This window comes from Pezoporus flaviventris, unplaced genomic scaffold, assembly GCF_033815535.1.
Source record: "Pezoporus flaviventris isolate CSIRO_AGI_PZ_B2104156 unplaced genomic scaffold, CSIRO_AGI_Pfla_v1 ptg000002l, whole genome shotgun sequence".
Taxonomy (NCBI): Eukaryota; Metazoa; Chordata; class Aves; order Psittaciformes; family Psittacidae; genus Pezoporus; species Pezoporus flaviventris.
In genome coordinates, this window is record NW_026892550.1 from 82,328,745 (window position 1) to 82,351,849 (window position 23,105).

Here is a 23,105-nt window from a genome sequence, read left to right on the forward strand (position 1 = left end):
AATATTTAAGCATTAATATTATGAAGAAGAGAGAGCAAAGAGGCCCAGTCCATCTGAGCTGTCCCATTGCACAGGCACTGCCTGACAAAGATCAGTTCTCAGCAAGTGCAGACATTTTCTAACAGCAGTAGTCATGTGGGATGTGTGAGAAGGCTTCTGGATGATGCCTTCCTTGATGGTAATTCTGGATTGTTTGAATCAGCAATTCAGTTCACTGATTAACAGGTATAGCAACACACACAAGATCTAGGTCACTCTGGAGCCAGGGCTTTGTGAAAGCACTAAACCCTTGTCGTTGCATTCATGTATCACATTGAACAGATTCTATTCAGCTTCATGAGCCGAAATGGATCTCACCTCTGCTTTTCTGAAATATGCATAAAATTATGTTTTTAAAACCTAGTCTGCTACATTTCTTCTGTGCCTAGTAAATAAAATGCTTGTGATTTTGTGTGCTGCTACTGCATGTGGAGTTCTTTCAGACACTTTTGCTAACATAATGACTAGTCTGATACTAGACACTATTATCACAATATCATATGAGTCAGAAGCATGAGACATGCTAGCTGGGCAGGCAGTGTGTTACTGTGCAGAAAAGCGAAGAATTGAAGTTAAAAGTTTTGCCCTTAAAGTCAGCTTGTCAAACCTGTAATTAAAGCTTTTATACCTCTTGAGTAAGGCATTGAGAATAGGTCAATTTTGCTGAGCCAAAGAAACAAGCATTTTATAATGACCTTGAAATAATAGATTCCTAGTTTGCAAATACTTCTAGCATGTGCATGCTGGAGACTGAGGGACCGATAACAACAGCTTGAGCTAAGCTTAGTGTGGGCAGGTGTTATGCAAGCTTCCCTCACACAGCTGTGTTAAAACAAGTAATTCGTGACCTGGCATAGCCCTGTTATTCTGCTTCTGGTTCTTCAAACTGCTAGATAATACACTTACATTTTGATCCACACATCTGTGAGGATCCATGCAGCTCTGCCACTGCATCCTTGTTCTGATGCTTAACCCTTCTGCTACTTCAGCCTGTGCATTTTAATATAGTTAAAATTCTCATTAGGTAACGTTCTCATTCTAACCTCCAGTGACCCGCGTTACCTATCCTTGGGCCCACTACAAGACCTCTACAGTTTGCACTTAGAGGGACACATCTGATTGCAGTCCTTCCTCAGGTGGACAAAGAGAAGTGAGATGCATCATGCTGTCATCTGTGAACTCTGCAAATGGAAATGAGGATGTGAGCAGCACCATGAACACCCATGGGCCCTAAAGCTGAATTTGAATTTAAGCCTCGAAATCTGAAAGGCCAGTTCTCTTATCTGTTGACTTATCTCTACAATCCTGCTAACTGAAGAGCTGCTGTAATCAGCAGGCAGACTCTGCCACAGCTATTTTCAGTTCAGTTCCCCAGTTGGAAAGATTTTACTTCCTCCGACACCTCTCCAGGCTTGATGCCGTTTATGAGATTACTGGGATGGAGAGACCTGCTTTTTTTCCCAGGAGCGAATACAACAAGAGATTTTTATCTTATTAGCAGTTTGTGCTGGACTGCAAGCTTCCCAGGCTTCCCATCAAAGTGCTGAAAAGGGCTGGCTGCCATTCACAACTGTTGGTTTTTCTCAGGTACGCCATCACGGGCTATCAGTTTGGTAATATAAATACTAGTTCAGCTGTGTAACATCACTCAGACTCCTTGTCACCAAGCTCTGCCACAGGAATATCACTGTGCTGCAGACCTCCTGTCAGCTACAGGCACATTGTGCTGCTCCTTCACAACAGGATGGCCACTACCTCCATTTCACTACCTTTACAACAGGATGAGCAGCTTCCTAACCCCACTTGTATTTAAAACAGAATAATATTATCTTTGTATTCTTGTGTACTTGCTTGTGACTCAATCTAAGAAAGCAATGGACTACTCAGGCTACCTTGCAGTCAGGAGCAGGGAAAGTGGAAGATATGAGAGTTTCATTGGGAGAGCGATGCTAATACTATTCCTGCCTCCCTCAGCCTGTCCTGGTCCCTTAGAGGCTTCTCAGCTTGACCCCTTCCCACACAGAACTCTTGGTCTGGACCAAGGAATACAGGGTCTAGGCCCCAATATTTATATTCCTGCTCATGAATCTTCAAGTTATAATATAAAATACCTAAGGGAAGAAAAAGAGGTAGGTAGACAGGTCATGATGAGTACACACTTAGCCTGAGGGGGAAAAAAGCTCATACTGGAACCATTTCTGCTACAATTGGTCCTATTGCATTCTTCTATCTACCAAGAACACTTTTAAGACATTCAGCTTACAAGATACATATTGAAGGTTCTAGTTGTACTGAACTTTTTCAACATGTCTTTGGGATAACCACACTCAGTTGCCTCTTCTGATGCACCGGATGGCATTTTTGACATCCCACCTGGGATATGCCCTTCCAACTACCACACCACAAGAGTGCTATGTTTGATCTGTTAGTCTACAATGAAGGTCTTAGTACCATGAAGTATCTAAATTGGCATTAGTTGAATATGTTTTGGCAGCTGAACCCATCTATACTAGCTTTGGTTTCCTGTAGAAAGGAAGTACATACATATACTTTTAATTTGAGTATATACAGTGCCAGACACACTGTGGCTTTGATCTCCATTGGCATTACTGTAATACAAGTAATTTTCACCCCCAACGGTTATTTCTAACTCCAAACACATGCTCCATGTCCCTCAGCTACTATTACCGAACACCACAGCCACTCTCCTGACAGCTTTGTACGCTAGATTAAAATATCCTCAGAGTTTCAGCTGCCATCAGTCCTGCTCACCAATACTTTCTTCTCAATGAAGAGGCTTTTAAGACTACATCTGCAATTATAACTGGTTTTCAAATATTGATCACAGGTCATTCTCATTGACTTCACTGGAACTGCTGAATACTCCACAGTTTTTAAAAGCACTTTAAGTGCTCTTTTAAAGATTTAAGAGCACACTCTTGGCATCTACTTAAAAAAAAATAGTGGCCTTGCTGTATCCTGGGGGTTTGTTGCATTTCTTCCTAAAATTTTCTGTGGAGATCCTGGTACCAAATGGCTTCTATGCCTCCCTAATCACGGGAAATAAAGCATGTTCAATCTGTCAGAAGGTGTGGCAATGGCAATTTTCTCACAGACTGTTCCCTCTAATGTCCTTCCTTGAGAAGCAGAATCACGGTGTCAGTTGATAAATCCTGACAGCTTCAAGAAGTACTTCCCAACAGGGCAGATGGAGATCAATTTATTTGTACAAAGGTGTCTTCCCCAGCTATGTAAACAATGGATTCCTTCTAAAGCCTTACCCGCAAAGATATTTCTCTCTAACATGATAGTACTATAAGAGGATTTCTACGTCAACGTAAGTCTCTCTTGCAGCAGGCAAAACAGAAGTGTTATCTCACCAGACAGCCTTTGCTAGGGAAATAGCTTTTATAGTAGATAAACTTAATGCCCTATCAACATTAATGTCAGCCTCTGTATGCTGTATCTGGTCACACATCACTGCTCTAGCGGTTCTCAGTGTAAGGTTTGCGCTCCACATTACAAGAGTGAGGGAAGGGAGAAGCTGGGAAAAACTGTAAGCTGAACAATACAAGCCAGATCCTCAGCTGCAAGAGAGTAAGAGCTTTGTAGATCATCACAAAACTTTTCACTCACAGACAATCTTATACGAAGAGGCTTTTTCCCCAGACGTGAACTACAGCAGCCTGGGAACTTACCTAACTTATGCAGCTTTTGATGTCCATGAGGGAGCAAGAATTAAAATTGAGCCTGAAGGCAGAAACTAACACAGTTTTGGAGTTTGCTCTCATGCTGCCCTCCCTTCTTCCATACACAAGTGGCAGCATTGGCATGGAGATTTGGTAGATGTTCATTGCAGTGACCCTTTCGGAGTCAGTTAGTTATCTCAGAGCTGTCACTGTTCACCAGCACTCACTCAAGAAACTGGCAGCTGGAGCCAGACACATGCCTGAATTTGGCCCACCTTCCCCAAAGTGAAGAGTTACTCTGCTCTACTTTCTAGAAATGTTTTTCTCACTTCACCAAACAATATCAGGCCTTCTGATATTATGTTAGAACAGATCACTGCAGAATAGTATATTGTAACATTGGTCACAGCTTTGTCCTGAGGCTTCCTGAATACCAGCAGCTTTTTCTTCTTTAGCTCTTCATTCAGATATAGGAAACAATTGGTTTTCTCCATACTGTGCTTTGACATTAAACACAGCCTTGAGCTAAACTGCTTCTACATCTCATTTAGTTAGATATGGCTTACCTACCCTCAGCAGTAATGATCAGCAGAGAAGGAATGGGAAGAAGGATTTCAAGTGGTTGCTTGCTTTTTGTTTTATGATCAAGGCTTTTTTTCATCCAGAAAGAAAGAAAATGGGAAGTTGTGAAATCCACAGAACAATGAAGCTAAATGCTGCTTTTTTATAACAGCTGGTTGTTAAATGATGTTTCTAATAAAATAAAACCTGTGGATTAATGTACAGGGTGAACCACCCATACATTCTGGGGAACAAGAAAATTGTATCAAAGTGATTGAGATGACTATGGTGAATTCCCAATGAAGGAAAATAGTTCAAAACTACCCGGATCAAACCTGTAAATGCTTTACATGATACAATCTAAGGTCAAAATTTTCATCTAGAGGGCAGAGAATGATACGAGAGACTCTGGCACTGAGGGAGTGGGTGACCTTCAGAACATCATTTACCTTTCCTGTGCCTTTTCCTTTAGATTAGACAAAAGAGCCGAGAACAACATTACTCCCCTCTCCAAATGTTAACCTGCATACATATTTTAAAGAACCAATGTTGTATATGAAGCATTTCTAAGCATAACTTAAACCCCAAAGTTTTTAATTTCATTTTGTTGAGAGAATTACTTTTTTGCTATTTCCTCTTTCCTCCTCTTGGAAATGGGGGGAAAGACAAACAACCAAGGATAAGGCCCTACTGCTTCCTTGCTTTTTCACTCACAAAAAAAAGAAGAAAGCAACATGTGAAGAGAGTCAGGAAGGAAGTCTCCTCTTGGCTTTGGTCTGATTCCAGTAGGAAAAAGTCAAATGTTGGCATCAGTTTTGTTGACATTGATGGAATATAGGACAAAAATGGAAGCAGAAAGTTAAACAATGAAAATGAAACTTTTATATAGCAGCTTTACTTGAGTATCACTGATATTACTTGAATATCATTGCCCTCAATGCTCTGCTACCGCAGCTACCTACAAGGTCACTATGAAGCCTCACAAATGCCTTCTCATACCTTTCCAATCTATGCTTTTTTTCCTTTTTAGGATATAAAGGTTTATCTGGGTCTGATCCCACATTTCCTGAAGCACAGTTATGGAAGCCAGATGCCTGCAATGACAGTGAGTCAAATTGATGCCAGATACAACTGCATTTTAGCCAGTGGAATTATGCACTGGGCAAACAGTACTATCTGGACTATTCAGTACTGTAAGTAACTTCAGATCCCGAATATCTCATGCTCTCCATTTGGTGGATGACTGTTACACAATATTGAAGTCATGTGTGAGCACAGAAGCCTCTGGTTCATCAAGACCTCACACTGGGCAACATTTTCAAGTGCTGACACTGGCATGTTTTGTTACTGACCTCAGATGAAACAGATTGGGACCCAAGTCCTTACCCAGGCAAAATCCCCAGCAACTTCAGTAGGATTTTTGCCTAAGGACTGCAGAAGTAGTTCAGCCCAATGAGAGAACTAATCTCCCAGAAGCTTTTTCTAGGCAGCATGCTAATTATAGACTCAAGCTTGACATCTGTAGCACAAACCCATGCAGCATTTTGCAATCTGAGCTTCTCTGTGAAGAAAACAACCACACAACAAAAACAAAGCTGACTTATCATTTACAAAGGCCTTTTGGGAAGTATTCCTCAAACTACAGTATTGCTATTAAGACATGTGTATGAGCTACTTCAAGAGATGCAAGGTAGAAAAATGCCACTGGGACTGTTTTCTAAAGAGCATGCACGAGGTACAGCACACAGCTGGGAGTTGCTGTTACCCTTGTCTGAATAAACCATGTTTTGGAACCTCTGCCACACAGTACATGGAGTTTTTCTTCCCTAGAGGAGACTGGTGGAGCAGAGAACACCAAAACCAGCTTCTTTACTTCTTTTGTCCCTGTGTCTCCAGGTAAAAGAGAATAAATCTATCACAGCTACTAAACTCCTTGTGAAACACCTATCAAGTGTCCTTGTGAAATGCCTACAATTGTTGGCACTGCAGCAAATCTTTTCTTAGTTGCCAGATGATTATTTTCCACATCAGTGGACAATGATAAAAGTAGATGACATTGTGCTTTCTTTATCTTTAGATGAGGTTTTGACAGGTAATAAATCATTTTACAACACTGGCTTTTATTTCTTTGTATTTATACATGGAAAACAAAATGCAACCAGGTTGTATGTTAGTATCCTCAAATCACCAACTGGTATTGGAGGAACTAAACTGATAAAAGTTTCATTTTTCAGCCTGTGCCTTTTACAGCTTTTGCTTAGATTATTTTAAATCCCACACAAGTACCCTATGGTTTGGGATTTTTTTAGTTGTTTTGCTGGTTTTTTTTTTTTTTCAATTGCTTTTTGACAATAGGCAAAAATCCTCTAAAATACCAAGCTGTGCATGTCTGTCAAGGGGTGACTGCCCATGTCCTTTAATGTGTGTGTGAAATACCTTGGGACAAATTCTGAGGATGAAAACAGAATAAATCTGAGGGAACTGACTTGCTGTTAACAAGTTCAAGAGTGTTTCAAGTGTATTCTGTACAACAGGAGACAAAATTAACTCAATACACCATCCTTTTGCTCAGAGAATAAGAAGACCTGAATTTTAAGGCAATGATGCTAAAGACTGAATTTAAGATAGACATCTCGCAAATATACTTTCGTTTTCCCCTCCTCATCTATGTTATTTCCCTAGCTGTGCTCTTCCCCAATAAATTTCATCATAGAAAATGAACCAAGAGATTTTTTTTAGGCCACCCTGAAATTTTAGCCTATAACCAAGTCTTTGAAAATCCTGTTATGTGCTTTCTACCTTAGACATTATCCCACAGCACCACACTATTTTTTAGGCTGAAAGTAATAAGCTACTGCCTTGTCAGTACACTAAGCACTTGATTTGGAGGCCACAGAGCATGCTGACATGTGAAATTTCTAAATGTAAAAATTGAGCAAGTTGGTGTTCTTTTATCTTGGCATCCTGATTAGATCTGTACACAAAACTCTCTCTAGCCAACAGCTTCAAACTGCTAACTTTCCCAAAGGGTTGCAAAGGATTTAGTGACAACATTCATTAAATTAAATGGAAAGTATTTGGTACATAGCCTCTCTGCAATCAGTAGAGTCTCCTTGTGGTGTATAAGTTGCCTGTGCAAAAGGAAGTTGAGAGAAATTGGATAGCTAAGTCCTAAAAAGCCTGAACTTTCAGAGAAAGGTGGTCACACTTTTATCCCTGTTACGTAATAGAGTCAAACTGCTATTGGAGCTCTTGGGAATAAAGCCCTGTTTGGGTTGAAATTACTCAGGCTTCTATTTCTAGAGTTATCAAATTCTTCTCCTCTCATGTTTGAACCACCAGCTCTCCTGTTCTCAATTCTGGCCTGATGTTCAGAAGCACAAAGGGTTGCCATGAAAAATAGTTTTTCTGAAAGTTGCAATGGTCCAAGAGGACCCAATTTCTTCTAAAACTTTCACTTTTGCAGCTGAAAACTTCCTCCCTCTCATTATCCTGTAATTAAATGCATTTTTACTTCCTCATCATAACTAGTGTTTTTCACAAGTAACACTGTTTGTAGGAGTGAGACAAAATCTGTAGCTCACCAGAAAGTTTGGCTGCAGTTGATTCCTTAGTGGCAGTGAACTCAGATGTCAACAAACACTTCCAGAGGTCACCAAGGCACTGCAATAATTGCTCCGAAGGTGAGATTCCAGGCTATTTCTTTTTAAACAATTTTGTTTTTTATGTATTTTGGAAGCTGACTGTATTTCTGTACTTCTTGTCTTCAGCTGGGCACTTTCTATCGCCACTTTAACTGAGGCATAAATCTGCACATACAGTCAACTCCCCTCCCACACCTTTCATTGTTTAATATACTATCTGAAGTATTGCCATATGTTTTTGATAGGCAACACATTGGTTTGTACTGCTTTTTCATGTGTTACATGAAAACTTGATTATCTACAGCCATCAGTCCCATTAGAATAGAGGCTGGAGTTTGATTAGACTAAATTTTTGTAAAGCTACCTGCAAATCAGATCTTGACTTTACAGCACTATCTTGGATATGACTTAACTAGAAGAATGACTTGTCTTGAATCACAGAATGTCTTTGTTATCAGATCCCAGCAGCTAAGCAGTGGGCTCTGCTACTCTTAGGGACGCTGTTAATTAATGTGGTCCTACTCACACTGCAGATGCCAGCACCAAATAGAACCGAAAAAGAAAGAAACAGAGGGAGGACAAAAATCTGAGCAGTCAGTAACATCAAATTACTTCTCCCTGCCCATTCACAGCTTTTTCCTGACCCTAGTGCAGTCAATGGGAATTTTGCCAATTAATTTCAATAGGAGGAGAATCTGGGTTGGATTGAGGTTCCCTGCTTCTGCCCACAGCCACACAGATGCATTCCAGACCACACTCAGGAATTAAAAAAGGGCAAATTCCCAGTTACTGTGGCAACAGGAGGGATGGTTCCCTTTGTTATCATGTGATTTTGAAATTCAGTAGCTGTTTTGTGCCATGACATGTGTTTCTCTTCTCTGTCAAATTAATGTTTTCTTCCCATGTAGAAGGCCCATCAGGGAAAGAGCATAGAAGAAAATCATCAACACAAACAGCCCTCAGAAGCCTTTCCACATTTCCCACCTCACATCTGTCATAATGGCAAAATGATGTTTGCAAACAAGGAAAAACTGCCTTAAACATGTACTTCCTAAAACAGAGAATGAATTCAGCCTGCTCTGTGAAAGCCCCTCAACACATGTGAGAGATGACTGGTAATAAACTGCCTCAGAATGCCAAGACCTCTGCTATGGAGAGCATCAGCTAAAGGCTGCACAGATTGACCGACTCTGGCTACATTTATCTTCCTTTCTTACCCTTTCCTCCACTAACATCCTTGGTGTTCTAGTCCCTGGACTTGTTGACCATTTCATTAAAGGCTGTAAACACCGAATGAGACTTAGGACAAAGTTTGACAGCCTCAGGAAAGCAGTGGCATATACAAAATATGACTGATGATGCCCTAAGGACTGGCACAGGCAGTCAAACCAAATTAGAATGCAAGTGAATTTTGCTTCCCTTCCACTTTGTGTTCTCTGTTTTACAGGAGGCAATTCCCATGCTGACAGGCAGGCAGCCCTCTCTACAGACCAAGATGACAGTAAAACCTCCCTCTGCAGCTAAGGACAGAGAAGAGACTAGAGACATGTTCTCTGTGTTTGGGATGATTCAGTTTAGGTCAGAGCCCAGATGATGTAAGCTGCTGAATCTCCAAATTTATGTTACATGAGACTCTAGTTTAATAAACTTTTCTGATATTTTTTCTAAAAAAAACCAAAAGAAACCAAAAACTCCAAACAACCTCCAAGGGAAAACTGAGGAAGCAAAAACTGATGTGACTTCTTTAAAGTAAAGGTGTGAGTTACTGTCAGAGTTCAGGCAGCAGTTCACGTCTCCTGAGCATCAGTACAACATAGCTGATGCAAAGGCAACCCCTGAAGTTTACTCAGCTAAACCAGCAACTTAAGGAGGTCTGAACTGCCCCATGCACTTCAGTGAGTGTTATCTGAAAGGCACAGTGCTGATACCTTAAATATCAACATTATTTATTAATTAAACACTGAAAAAAGTGTGTTGGACAGGGTAGCAACACTTCTGTGGAGTAACACTTCAGGAGGTGTACTGGAGACAGGAGGCAGTAAGCTTTGAAGAGTATTTGAGAGAAAAACACACTGAAGGTGCATATGAGGCAAGAGCTAAACACAAGAAGACAAGGAACACATTGGAGCCTTGGCAATGCAAGCTCAGCACTGCTAGTAGGTGAGATTCAAATGTCTTGGGGGCACTCATGCCAAAGGGATTCCTGAGGAATTTACAACTGTGCCATCTGTCCGTTATACTTGGAGCTTATTTTGGAAGAGAATTAATACCATCTTTTTTCCTCAGTTTAACTCTACTGGTGATTGACTGCTGGCATGAATGCCCAAACGTTCAACACAGTAGATAACACATCAAAAAGCCCCAATGAAAACCAACCAAAACACTCTGTCACTTAACTCGTGGTACCTTTTCTATGGTATTATCTCAACCTGAAGCCATTAAGGAAAGGAGTTCTACTTCTCGGTTTGATTTTGTTACTCAGTGTTCATTCAACCCATTTTGTAGCAGATTTCTCAAGACCCAAGAGCAGTACAACTGCAATATGACTCAGCTTCAGGAGAATTGGCAGGCCTTGTCAGAGCTGGTTAATAAACTAGTGTACACTACCTGACTGAGTTGAGATGGTTCTTCAGAAGGTGTATTCACAGGCAGTAAGATAAGCAAGATGTGGAATCACATGGGTAGGCACAGTAAGGTTACCGGGAGTTTCCCATGTGACATACATGACAGATAAGCATATCAACCAATTAAGTGAGTTTGACATCTTACTAGAGGATGTTTACAAGCTATTTGGCTTTGCAAATACATTCCCACCTGTTGTGTGAGTAAAGATTAAAATTCAGAAATATCAAAAAATACAACAGAGTTTAAGCAATAAATTGCAATTGTGTGAAAGTACATACAACAGCCTACAGGAAAATATGAATGTGATTTAAGAAATACAGAAGGGCAGAGTGCAAGCTCCTCAACTGCTCAGTGAAAGTATCCAACTGGCTTCAGGGTGGAATGAGGAGCGTTGCTCTTTACCTTCTGTACTCAGAGGCTATGTGCTTCCTCACTAGAGGATGTCAGCACAGAGACCCTTTACTTCCATAGTTGGAAAAGCCTGTGGTGAGGAGACACTGGATAATACACCAAAGCTAGAAGTATTAATTTGGCATTCACAGATGCAGGCCACAAGTGCCAAGAAGAATACTAGTATCAATAGCCTGCACTAGATGGAGCACATATGTCAGAAGAAAGGCAAAAAACTTCATGGAGTGACCTGTTTGCTTGGTCTATGCTATTCTCTTATGCAGAGACTTTTGTTCACATTACTACTGTCCCCAGTACATGGTCAAAATCAGTCCACAGCCTTCCTTTACATCCTGAGCAATTCCTCTCAACAGAGGCGTAATTCTACCGTTTAGCACACTGCACTGCAAACATCTGTTCCCCAACCTGGTCTGTCATGTAACAGAAATGGATAATGTGACCCAAAGCCATAATGTCACAGAAAACATGTTGTGTACAAGGGACTGGTCAGCAGCCACTGCCCTTAGACCTGACACTTAGAACCAATGGCATTGAAGACTCTCTATTCACTAATAGTTTGGAAAAGAAATTAGTAGCAAGTTAGTTTACTAACAGTATGCAATTCTGTCATTAATAGCCAATTGTAAGAAACTGTAGACAAATTGTTGGATATAAGAGGACTAATTTCTATAAACTGTGTCTTACAAAACTCACATTATTAAACTAAACAGGAAGAACTGAAAGCAAGCTGAAGATACATTATATTTTAGTTCTTAATATCACCACCCAATAAAGGAGCTTGTCAGCTCAAATGTGGATTGACCCCACCCCACAGCATGTGCAATGAATCTACACCTTGCACATTCCACAACTCTTTTACAAAAGCAGCATTATTTTTGTGTTCATTTAAAAATAAACTTCAAATCTGCTAGTGAGCAAGGCAAGTTCTCATCACCTCCACTACGGCTACACATTTCTTTAGCAGGCAAGTCTCTAAAGAGGAAATGTGACAAACTTGACCCAATCCACTGAAGTCAAGGGAAACTCTCCTGGTGACTTCAATGGAGTTGTGTGCAACCCATTTCTTCGCCTCCACACTCATAGGTCACATAAGTATACTAACCAGAGCCTGCTACGGTAGTGGGTTTTTTCGTTTTGTTTTTTTTTTTTTTTTTTGAAATATAAGGTATTCTGTTTACAAATTAATTTAGATCATCAGACATCACCTTCCATTTATTCCATGTATTATATGCCTCAGAGCGTCAAATTTTGGCCAAGAAGAATAAATTCATTTCTGAATGATTACTGAGGTAATGAAGAGGTAATGAAAGTTATGAAGACACCAGCATAAAAATCAAAATAACCTGATTTGGGAAAACTCTGAGCAGGTCACCTTCGTGACTCCTTCAAGCCCGGATGCCTCAGTATCATGGGTATAACTTTACGTAAATAAGGTTGTACTTTTTTTTCTTCAATGTCCTGGCGACAACAGGGAATAGTGCTTACTCCCCAAAAGATCATGAGCATCTGATACATATCTTGCTTTACTCTGTAGGCACAAGTTTCCCATGTCCAACCTTCTTACTAAAATATATGTTACTGTTCTGATCATCTCATGGATTTTGCTTGTTTCGTACGAAGGGTGATCTCTGGGGAAATGTTTCCTGTCTTCTCTTCCAAAATCAAACTAGGAAAATGCCCATTTCTGTAACGAAAACTAAAAGTACAGGCAGTGCCCATGAACTGTGTAACTGTCTACAGGTTCCAAGTCTGACATTTCCAAAGTGCACAACCTGCAATGATAAATGTTTCTGATAGGTATTTCTGACGTATTACACAGGCTGTACTGGTCAAAGAGAAGAAGGAAGAGGAATATTCAATGAAGGTAATGAAATGTAGAGAATCACTGCTTTCTTCAAGCCTTTCCATCTTCAGGATTTCTAATAAGACGAGAGGGATGGTGAATTCTCACTGTGCACAAACAACCTTCTCAACTCCAGAACATAAGAATAAGAGATAATTCCCTTATAAGAAATGTTTGAAAGCTTAATTCCTGCCTGGCAAAACCAAACACAATTTCACTGATTTCAATGAAGTTACAGATGGCCCGCTTACTGTAGAGCAGGGTTGATTTGGCCCTTCTCCCATACAGTAGTACTGCTTTGCCTAGAAACCGTTGCTTTCAAAGTAATTAACCATGTGTAAACCGCCTGCAACACTGAACTGCAATCAAATAAATGGAGACAGATTTAAATTTTAAAACTTATCTCAATAGTGGACTTTAACAGCAAGTATTGACCTTCTTTTCTGTCAAATACCAGGAACTTACGTTAGTATCACAGACAAGAAACAGGATCTGCAGACCAATAGCAATTATTGTACACGTATTTCTCCCTTTCACAGTTTCCAACAGGCATTAAACTGGAATCCTGTATAAACCTAGTGAGAGTCTCAGGAAGAACTTGTTCTTACTTATAAGCCGTCTCAGCACTACAGCAGGTGGGAACAGGCTCTCTTGCTAAAAGCACAGAAAGGGAGAGACAGACAGAAGAAAATTGCTTACTGTTTCGAGGCTTCTCCTCATCCATGCCTTCATCTTCGTTTTCTGGGTCAATATCTTCTGCTTGAGTTATCCAGTCTAAGTATCCCTTCAAATCCTCTTCTAGCTGTTGTTTTTCCCGTAACTTCTGGAAATCACCTCGAGCTTTAGCCTTCTCTCTTTCTTTGGAAAACTCCCTAGCAATAGGGAGGAAGGGGCAGGACATAGGCAGAGGGAAGGAAGAAATTGAAAAACTGTGTGTTAGATTGATTTCCACTAAAAAGTCTCCACATCCCGTATAGCACACCCAGCTTTCTCTATTCTTTAAAGACAGACACATGAAGGGAGTATCCTTGCTAGATACACATATAAAATCGAGTGTCCACATTTTAATCAATGATTAAGGAAAAAGGTATACCTGGTTTTAATCCTTTGATTCTCAACATCTGATTGACAATTCAAACAAAACACGTATGTAGCATTTATGTACGAAACCATATACTTTCTAATATTCTTCACCACTTCATATTCTCCAACAGTTATCCATAAATTTATATATGAATAATGGTTAATTTAATTCAATGATGAACTGCCTGACAATAATCTGACATCTGGAGAGTGATACGGTGGCTCAAATTTTTAGCCAGGTTTCAATCTGTCTTTCACTTTTATATGTAATCACAACTAAATTGGGCTAATTGTAAATGTAATTAACAGTACTCACAATTCTGTACACATTTAATTACATGCAATTTTAACCACAGTCCTGAATAATACGTTTAAGAACTCAGACCTCAATGTTTTATTGCAGACTTTCAGTATTCAGGGCTGCTATCTGACATGAAAAGTATTTTTCAAATATCAACCTGGGTAGGCAAATGTGGTAACTTATGGGTAGACAAAACTAATAGATTCTACCAGAAAGTGAACAAGGGTAGACTTTGATAGTTTTATGAAAGACCACTACTGGGAATATAGTTTAATACACAGAGTATAAGAACAAGAATTTCATATTGCTTAGTTATGAACCTGGCTGCTTGCTTTGTCTTCTTTTTGGCTGTGGTGCTGTTTCTTCTTCTGTTTCAGAGACACCCATACTGCATTATTTTTTTTTCTAGAAATGCTGACCTACCTCTCTTTAGAGACTCTCCTGTGGTTCTAAACCAGGTTTTCACGCTTGTATTTTAAAAAGTAAGCTCAATGATTGTGAAAAGTGCTGGACCAAAAGTACTTAAGCCTTAAGTCTTGTATCTGCTGAAGCAGATCACTACATAAGGCACACACAGCAGATAACATGGCCCGCTGTTTCTAGAAATGAGAGATAAAGACATTTTTTCCAATGCATTATCCATTCCAATTGCTGATGACTGTCAGCAACAAATGAATAAAAAACCAAAAATGTTCACCTATATTTTTCTTAGGTTTGCTCCTGGAAAAACAAATAGAAAATGTAACAATTACTTTGGTGGAATAATATTAGGATGATGAAAATCTTACCCAAAATGTTAATGAGTGCCATGTGAAGTGTCCTCAAGCAACTGAGATAGACATGATTTTCTAACAGTGATGGCGAAGTACTTCCCTCCTGTCTGGTCTAAAACCCACTGAAAGATTTCCATTGACGTCACAGGCTTTGGATCATGCTTTCAACATTATGAGTTGTGCACAAAACCAGCAGTGCAGCAGAACAAAAGTAGAATGATTCCTTCACTGCAAGCCAAAGAATGTGACAAATATACCTATATTATACCTATGTGACAAATATACCTATATTATACCTATGTGACCTTCACCTCTGTCACACTGCTGAGAGGTCAGCCCATCCCCATGGGACTGCAATAATGAAGGTGGAAATGAGGAGGAGAATTGTTGGATCACAGTCAACCCTGGGACCAAACTTAGCCACAAGGCAGACTCAGTTATTGCAAGCATGGCAAGGATGAAAAAAAATAATCAAATTCTCTCATGCTGGGAGTGATATTTTACTACTTAAAATCTAGACCAAACAACCCCTTAAAAATAAGACCAGGTTGGAAGGGATTGTGAGCAACCTGGTCTAGGTAAAGGTGTCCCTGCCCATGGCAGGGGTTGGAACTGGATATCTTTCATGTCCCTTCCAACCCAAACCATTCTGTGATCCTAAGCTTTTAGAAATAATAATAAAAACTGTATAAAGAATTTTAGAAAAATTCAATCAACAGCAGTTATATTTTCTGCTTCAGTAACATCTTTCCTCTGGGTCTGACACAGTGCCATATCCAAATTAATGAATTAACTCTAAAAAAAGGACTGGAAAAAAGTTTATATTACTAAGCTTATCTGATAAATCAAATCCCAATATTTCAGTTGTTGACTCCTAAACTGGTATTTCACAGCCTAAGAAAAATGAATCCAATTTTGAAAGGGGCTGAGCTTTCAGCTACAAGTGAGAACCATTTATATTTGCATGGTTATAACTCGGAATGGGCTGTTGTAGAAACAAAAGTGGAAAACATCATGGAACAGCCCAAGTTACAGAAACTGAAATTTCTACTGCACACTGAAGTGGATCGTTTGTCAGATGCACCTAAGCTGCACGCCTGTCTGGGTCTTTTCAGTCCCCACTTACTGTCTCTCTCAAATGGGACTCAGGCTGGGGAGAGAGCTGACTAAACCAATTGGAGATTTTAACATGATGTCTTTACATTGACCATCTGCATAAGAGTGAATTTGTTACACAGCTTTTTAATGGCACAACTGAACATATTGTGATACTGTGATTGCCTAGTCTAAACAATCTGCAATTGCAAGTTTCTTTCCTTTGTACAATGTATGATACTCCATGGATGACCCTCCAAAGAAAACTTATTTAAATTACTTTAATTTCTATGCTTTACTAACATTAAATCATTGAGAACAACTGTCTCGGGAAATCGCTAATGCAATTCAAACCACTTCCCATGTGGAATGCCAGCCTGTACTCTGACAAATGCTGTTCATGATCAAGAATTACTATCAGTAGTAATTTACCATCCCATGTGAAATGAGCTGGTGACCTCAGTCCAGTTCCTACTGCAGGCAGGTGTGCACATTTCCTTTGCCACCATCACAGTTGGCAATAAATGATCATTGTTTGCAGTTTCAGCAGGGAGGCCAAGGACCAAGTAAGCTTTCTGATGGAAGTGCCATCTTGAGTCTGGAGGTGACATTCTCAAAAAAGATTGCACTATGATGTCAGGATTACGTTGACAAAAGGCTTGTAGAAATACTGAGCAATCTGTCTTTTTTTCAGTGAACAAGAGAACATCAGTTTAAGTGTCAGTGAATCTGGTTGTTTTTACCAGAATTCAGTTTGCTTCATTTCTCCCAGAAATAATAACATACATCTGCCAGAGAGAATACCAAAAAGCAGAGCATTCTGGAGACATGTTTTCTCTGTGTGAGGTTAGAGTGGGTCAATATCATAAATCTAAACACCCAGCTCTTTATACTGTTCTGTTCCAGAAGACAATTTCTCTTGCCCATCCTAATGATTGAATGTAAGTAACTCTTGTCTATATCTGATCTCAGTATGATGTCTCACATTTAGAGGAATGAAAGAAAGTGAGCAAACCAGCAGAATTCTAGCAGTTCAAAACTCTTGCTTACTAATAAAGGTGTAGTACAAGACCTAAAGCCTCATCCACCCTGAGAAGTACACCAAGGCATGGGAAGGGTTGGAAGAGAGGACAGAAGACTAGGGAAAAGTCCTGAAATGTTACCAAAAAAAAAAAAAAAAAATAATGCTCCAGAAGGAGCTAAAACCATATCCAGCCTCCCATTCACTCTGACCTCTTCCTTGGCACTAAGAGCATCAAAAGCAGCCAACTGGGTTTTCCAGGATCCTCTCAAAGCAGAATAAAAGGCTGTTCTCCAGCCCTTCATTTGCCTTAGGCAACTGCTTATTTGGCCTGTGTCCTGGGATTTGGATCACTGCTAGACAAAATATAGAAGAAATGTGAATCTATACGCTTAGGTGTGCAGCCATTATTTTTCCTCCGTAATTGACTGAAACAGACAACACACGTGATCAAGAGACCTCTAAGAAGGGCTTCACTGCTCATAGCAATGATGTGGAATCCTTTTGCCTGAGCTTGGGGAGGTCTACTGTGTGATTTGCTGACTGGATATTTCCTTTGGAACACATGCATTTTATATTATGCTCAGTCAAGAGAGGAAGAGCTCCATACATGAATACTTTGTCATACTATTTAGCTTAGCATGTGTGACTGGTAAATTTATCAGAAGGACCATGAACGGATGACATACCTGAGGAAAAACAAATTACAAATGAGTTCAAATGAGTTCTTTAAGCAGAGCAGAACTCAGCATGTGATTTCTCAGGTTCAATCAAGGTGTCTTTGTGAGTACAATTAATTACACTTACGTATTCAGACGTGATTACAAAAACTAAGCTAATCTGTCATTGACGAAGTCTACATGACATGCTTGGTGAGGTTCCTGAAATAGATAAATAGGAAGAAATCAGAGATGCCCAGAATAGATAAAAAAAAGATGCCCGAGAATACTGCTTTCTATCTAACATAGGACAGGTGGATCAGCTAATAGCAATCTGATCTACTGGGTCAGACTAACAGCAATAGCGAGTTTAAAAAAAAGCTGAACCTGCAAAGTGAACACACTTCACAACTCAGCAGAATTTAGAACTGCTTTAGAAAATTAATTGTTTAAGAACTGCTTATTTAGCCCAAAGAAAATTTAGAACATTTCTCCCATAATTTCTGTGGTTTTTTTTTTCATGGATGCAAACTCTTTTTACTTTTTCTCCAGTTGGGAAAAAATTTTACAGAAACAGTGCAGCTGTCATAACACTGTGAACACAGCCAGAAAAGAGTGACTCACATCTTAAACAAGGTGAATTTCATCTTTGATTTCAGTTCTCTCTACAGATTGTTTCCATCTTTTACCACTAACTGCGGTGGTCTACCTGCAGTATGTCAGGAGGTGGAAGATCCAGGCCCCAAAACACTTTCTTGAGTTGAAAAACAAGAGAGAGAAAATTCAGTTTTCAATTACGTACAGAGACAAATCCAAGGGTAGGTAAATTGAATTAGTAGTGCTCCAACAGCATGCACTCCTCAGGGCTGGGCTCACAGGCACTGTTTATCCAATCAGATACTATATAATCTTCAACCACTGTCTTATATGGTTTTTGAGTGCACCTCTGATACAACAGATCATTTTCCCTCTGTCAGCTGGTTATCATCCTCCACTTCTGCTGGCATCCTTACCTGCTGATCAGAGAATCCACTGGGAGAAATGCTTTAAAATTGTACCCAGAGTATCACTCTCCAGACTATCCAAAACCAGACTATTGCCTGACACTTCATTACTGGGTTGGTTTTTTTCCCCACTCCCATTACTGCTTGGAAACCCTTCTCTTCGCAGCAGCTGTCTTAGCAATGAAGATAGTAGTAATACCTCTTGTAGATCTGCTATTACCTGTCTCTTTGGAGGATGGCCAATAGTGGATCATCTTCTCCAGTCCCACTACTGCCCTTCTTATGCTGTTGGCCCAAGTACTGAGGATATAATTTTTGTGAGGCATCAAGTCCTCTCTTGCTCAGACATCATTTTCCCTCTCTTATGATCAAAAGACAAGGGATTTATGGGCTGCCCACTCAGGCAGCAGGTACAGGCTCTGACCAAATTCATTCAGAACTCATTAAAGGAGGCAGGATGTTGGAAACAAAGAAGAAGAGGATGCATAAAAGCCCTCATACCATATTTATCTATGTACATGGAATGCCTGTAGACACCCAGTCATACCCAAATATGGAATTAGATGCCTAATTCTAGGAGATATTTTTATAAAAATCTTGTGAGGGATGTTTTCTGGCTTGATTCCTCTCATTTATGTGGCTCCCCAGGGGTGGTAAAGTTTGTAATTACTGGGGAAAATATCAATTGTTTTTAATCAAAACTACTAAAATGTTGTTTTGCAGTGAGGGTTATACTGCAGAATTGAAATACAGCTAAGTGACTAGATGTCTTAGGAATGCTTAAGCACTAGAAGGCCTTCTCCTGCTTCTCTGTTCATCCTTAGAACAGGTCAGAGGGAAATGATCTTTTCTCCCTGCATCACGATAGGCTTGTAACTGCACAATGGAGAAGATGTGCTTAATTGAAGAAGTGTGTCAAAGACACACTCCAGAGAAAACAGTCTCCCATTAGGCTGTGCTTTAAGCACTAAGCAATGTGAACATTCCTCATGTGAGAAGATATAATTTGGCAGGAATCTCATCCCACAAATGCAAAGGGATTTGTCTCATGCTCTCATTCCTTCTTCAGTCCCACTGACCTTCCAGAAATTTTACTATAATCCCCTTCTTTGGTGAATGCTGTGCTTCACCTGCAGGGGAGCATAGATTTGTCCTCTTCCCACAAAGTACAGGTAGAGGAGCATGTTACAGGCAAAGAGTTGTCTTGTATCCCTTCAATTTAGTCAAAAGACTCCTTCCATGCCAGTAGGAATGCTGTATTTTGCTACTGGTGCAGCAGTACCCTAGGCTTTCTATTAAGGTTCCTGAGATCGACCCGCCACTGCCCCTTGTTCTGGTAATCAGAGAGTTGGAATAGAAATACAAATTTAAAAAAATAAACAATAATAAAATGTTTTCCTCGTACTGCTTACCCGCTAAGTACACCGAGAACCAAGTTAAGTACAAAAAATGACCCTATGATGATTAGTGTAACAAAATAGATCCAGGGCCAGTCCCTTCCTATGGCATCATTGACCTGGAAGAGTGGAATGATAATTAGTGAGACAAGCTCAGATTCTGAGCACTGCAAGGCTCCAGCCAAAGAGATCCCAAGTCACCAGCAGTTAAGATTTTCAATAGCCAGTTTTCTGGAAGTTTATGACAGGTTGACATTAAAGTGATTTTGAATGCCCTGAGATTGAATTTCTTTGCCAGAGAATAACACCTCTTTTTTTACCTGTATTGTTATTTGTAATGTTTGAACATTTTGTCAAAGTACTTGAGAGCTGATGTGAAGCTTCCTTGGATTCAGATTTTTAATCCCCCTGAAAGAATCCTGGTGACAGGGAAGAGCCCTTATTATGGAGTCTTGCCCTGTAGCATTGGAAAAAGGACACCAAAACTGTCAGCTTACCCGCTCAACACACCAAGAACCAGATTTAGAACGAAAAAGGATCCAAAGATGACCAGACTGACAAAATACACCCATGGTAACTCATAGCCCATAGCGTCCTGCATCTGGAAAGATGAAGGAAAGTTAGAAGACAGAGAGGGAAAGCAGAAATGATTAGGCAAAGGAACAGAGGGAAAGGTTTGTAAACAGAGCCTGTGGTTGGTTTACACATAATCATAGAACGAGTTTCTGTATGTTCTCTCTGATGTGAGGCCTCCTTTGATTGCATTTTTCCTCTAGCTGTTTCCTTACAGGCAGTGATTAATAAAGGCTGAGATATAACCACGTGCCATACTGGCACTTTTTTAGATGTATAGACTGTCACTTTCTGGAGTTTTCTTACAACACCGCAAGGGTCCATCTGATGATTCCTAAACTTCTAACCACTGCACATTCATACGCTATTTGCTGCCAGTGAAACTACTGCTAGGTTTTGGTAAGCATGGCCACAGCATGTTGTCAGATCATGTTTACTCCCCATGTACCTCAGAGAGAGCATGTGGTAACTGTGGGCAAATTTCCCAATTGCTAATCTTCACAGTTTACCACTGAGGGCAGTAGTTGTATGCTTTTGAGGAAGCATCTTTCAAGGCTCACTGTATTCTAACCTGGTCAAGCGTTTTCTAAAGCCTTCTCACATTCTAAAGCCTTCTCACAACCTTTCGTTTTCATCTTAAAGGATGAATCTTTCCTTCAAAATTTGATTCCTACACAACTGAAATACTCAAAGAAATTGAGACTGTAAACTGAATCACAAGAGCGTAGGTCTGGCTTTTACAGTACTACAAGCACCTGCAAACGAATCGGGCAGATTACTGCTTTAGTGCCTGAATCTGTACTATGTGTAGAGCAACTCTATCACATAATAAGATACTGCATATATTCTAAAAGTATCTGCACATAAACACAATTTAACTTGAAGTCTTCTTCAAAGTTCAACATTTTGGAAAATTGCTAGATACCTTAATAGACTCTCACTTTCGTGATGATATCAAAATATCAGTCCTTTCTTCCCTACTTTTCATAAACACTCATCTCCTGAGCCAGACATAGCATCATTAAAGAAACAGATGGTGGTTAACATTTTCAGGAGCACTAAAATGATTGATAAACATAAATTGCAGACTTGCAAGTACCTAAATGCATAAAGCATCCTAGTTGCTTTGTCTTCCATGCTTTTGAAAATTTTATCGTATGTTGTCCTCTCCTCTGCAACCTAAGCATTTGCTGTGATCACAGAAGAAATATTCTTCCATACAAGGGCACTGAGACACACTTCAGGGGAAGTGATCTGACTCAAGATGAGTAACAAGTCAGGAAAGTAATTTCAGACCTTCAATAAGACAAGGCAGGAGAATAACACTAATATAAGGAGTTCTTTGTGGATGAAAGCCCATTATCCATTTTTGTTTCAAAGTACACTCACTAAAGTCCTTGTCTGGCAAGAGTCCACAGTCAGTGGGCTGATCCAGAACTCTATCTCAGGGCTCCTTCAGCTGCAACTGAAGTAGAGTCATTAAAAAATAAACTAAAAATCTGACTGTGTGAAAACAGTTCATCAGGTCTTTCCTCACAGGATTAATATGATTGGTGGTCAGAAGAAAGTACCTGAGCATCTAACGTTCCCTAAGCATATTAACTAGCTTCCCTTTTAACACTTTTGTTCAGTTAGTTTACAAATAATACTAAATATTCTTTATGTTTGCAAACCACACTTCATCCCACATGACCAAAAAGTAGATACCTCTGGTGTGAAACACATCAGCGCTTTAGAGAGAACAAAACATTGTGGCATATAAAGATGGAAGCAAACATTCACCTGAAATCACAGTGGAAAAATCAGGCAGGCAAAATGTAACTGCCAAAGCTGGAATTAAGTAAAGAAATGAGACTTAATATTCTCTCTCTTCTACAAAGAACATGACTATCTATATAAAGCAATCCATACAAACAATGAGTATGGATGATTCTGAAAAACTGCCATAAGAATTTACCAATGCAGGCACGATGATGACTCCACTTCCCTCTAATTATGATAGATGGTGATAAAAAAGCCTCATCTATCTGGCATTTATCTTTAGGCAGTTTTTTTCTTTTTGTCAGCTGGGAAAGTTAGCTGGAAAAATAAAACATAAAGCTGTGGTACAAATGAATCCTAAATAGCAAACACCAGGGTGCTGGGTACAGAATTCAGGTGCATGTCAGGGTGCCTTTTGTGCTACTCTGGCATGAAGAAGTTTCCAGATGGCAAGAAGCTTCCATTGTGGCCTGGTAAAGTATAGAATCAGCATATAGTGTACTCTGGTTATTCCCAATGCCTGCACAATTGCATAACAATTGCACCAGCCAGTATTAGCACAAATGAATCCTGAAAAATAGACCTTCATTCTGGTACAGCAGAGTATTTGGGACTTCTCAGACTGA

At 39.8% G+C, this 23,105-nt stretch overlaps 1 protein-coding gene across 5 annotated transcripts in view; it reads right to left on the reverse strand.

The window, feature by feature from the left end:
- CACNA1C (calcium voltage-gated channel subunit alpha1 C) overlaps positions 1-23,105 on the reverse strand; it is a 482,397-nt gene that overhangs the window by 126,734 nt on the left and 332,558 nt on the right. For 4 of the 5 annotated variants that reach the window (XM_061444714.1, XM_061444713.1, XM_061444712.1 and 1 more), the window contains exons 8-9: positions 20,643-20,746; positions 13,512-13,684 (exon numbers count right to left, since the gene is read on the reverse strand). In XM_061444714.1, the coding sequence (XP_061300698.1) occupies positions 13,512-13,684; positions 20,643-20,746 (277 nt within the window). Of the gene's footprint in view, positions 1-13,511; positions 13,685-20,160; positions 20,265-20,642; positions 20,747-23,105 lie in introns of all 5 variants that reach the window. The other variant, XM_061444716.1, reaches the window with a different exon arrangement.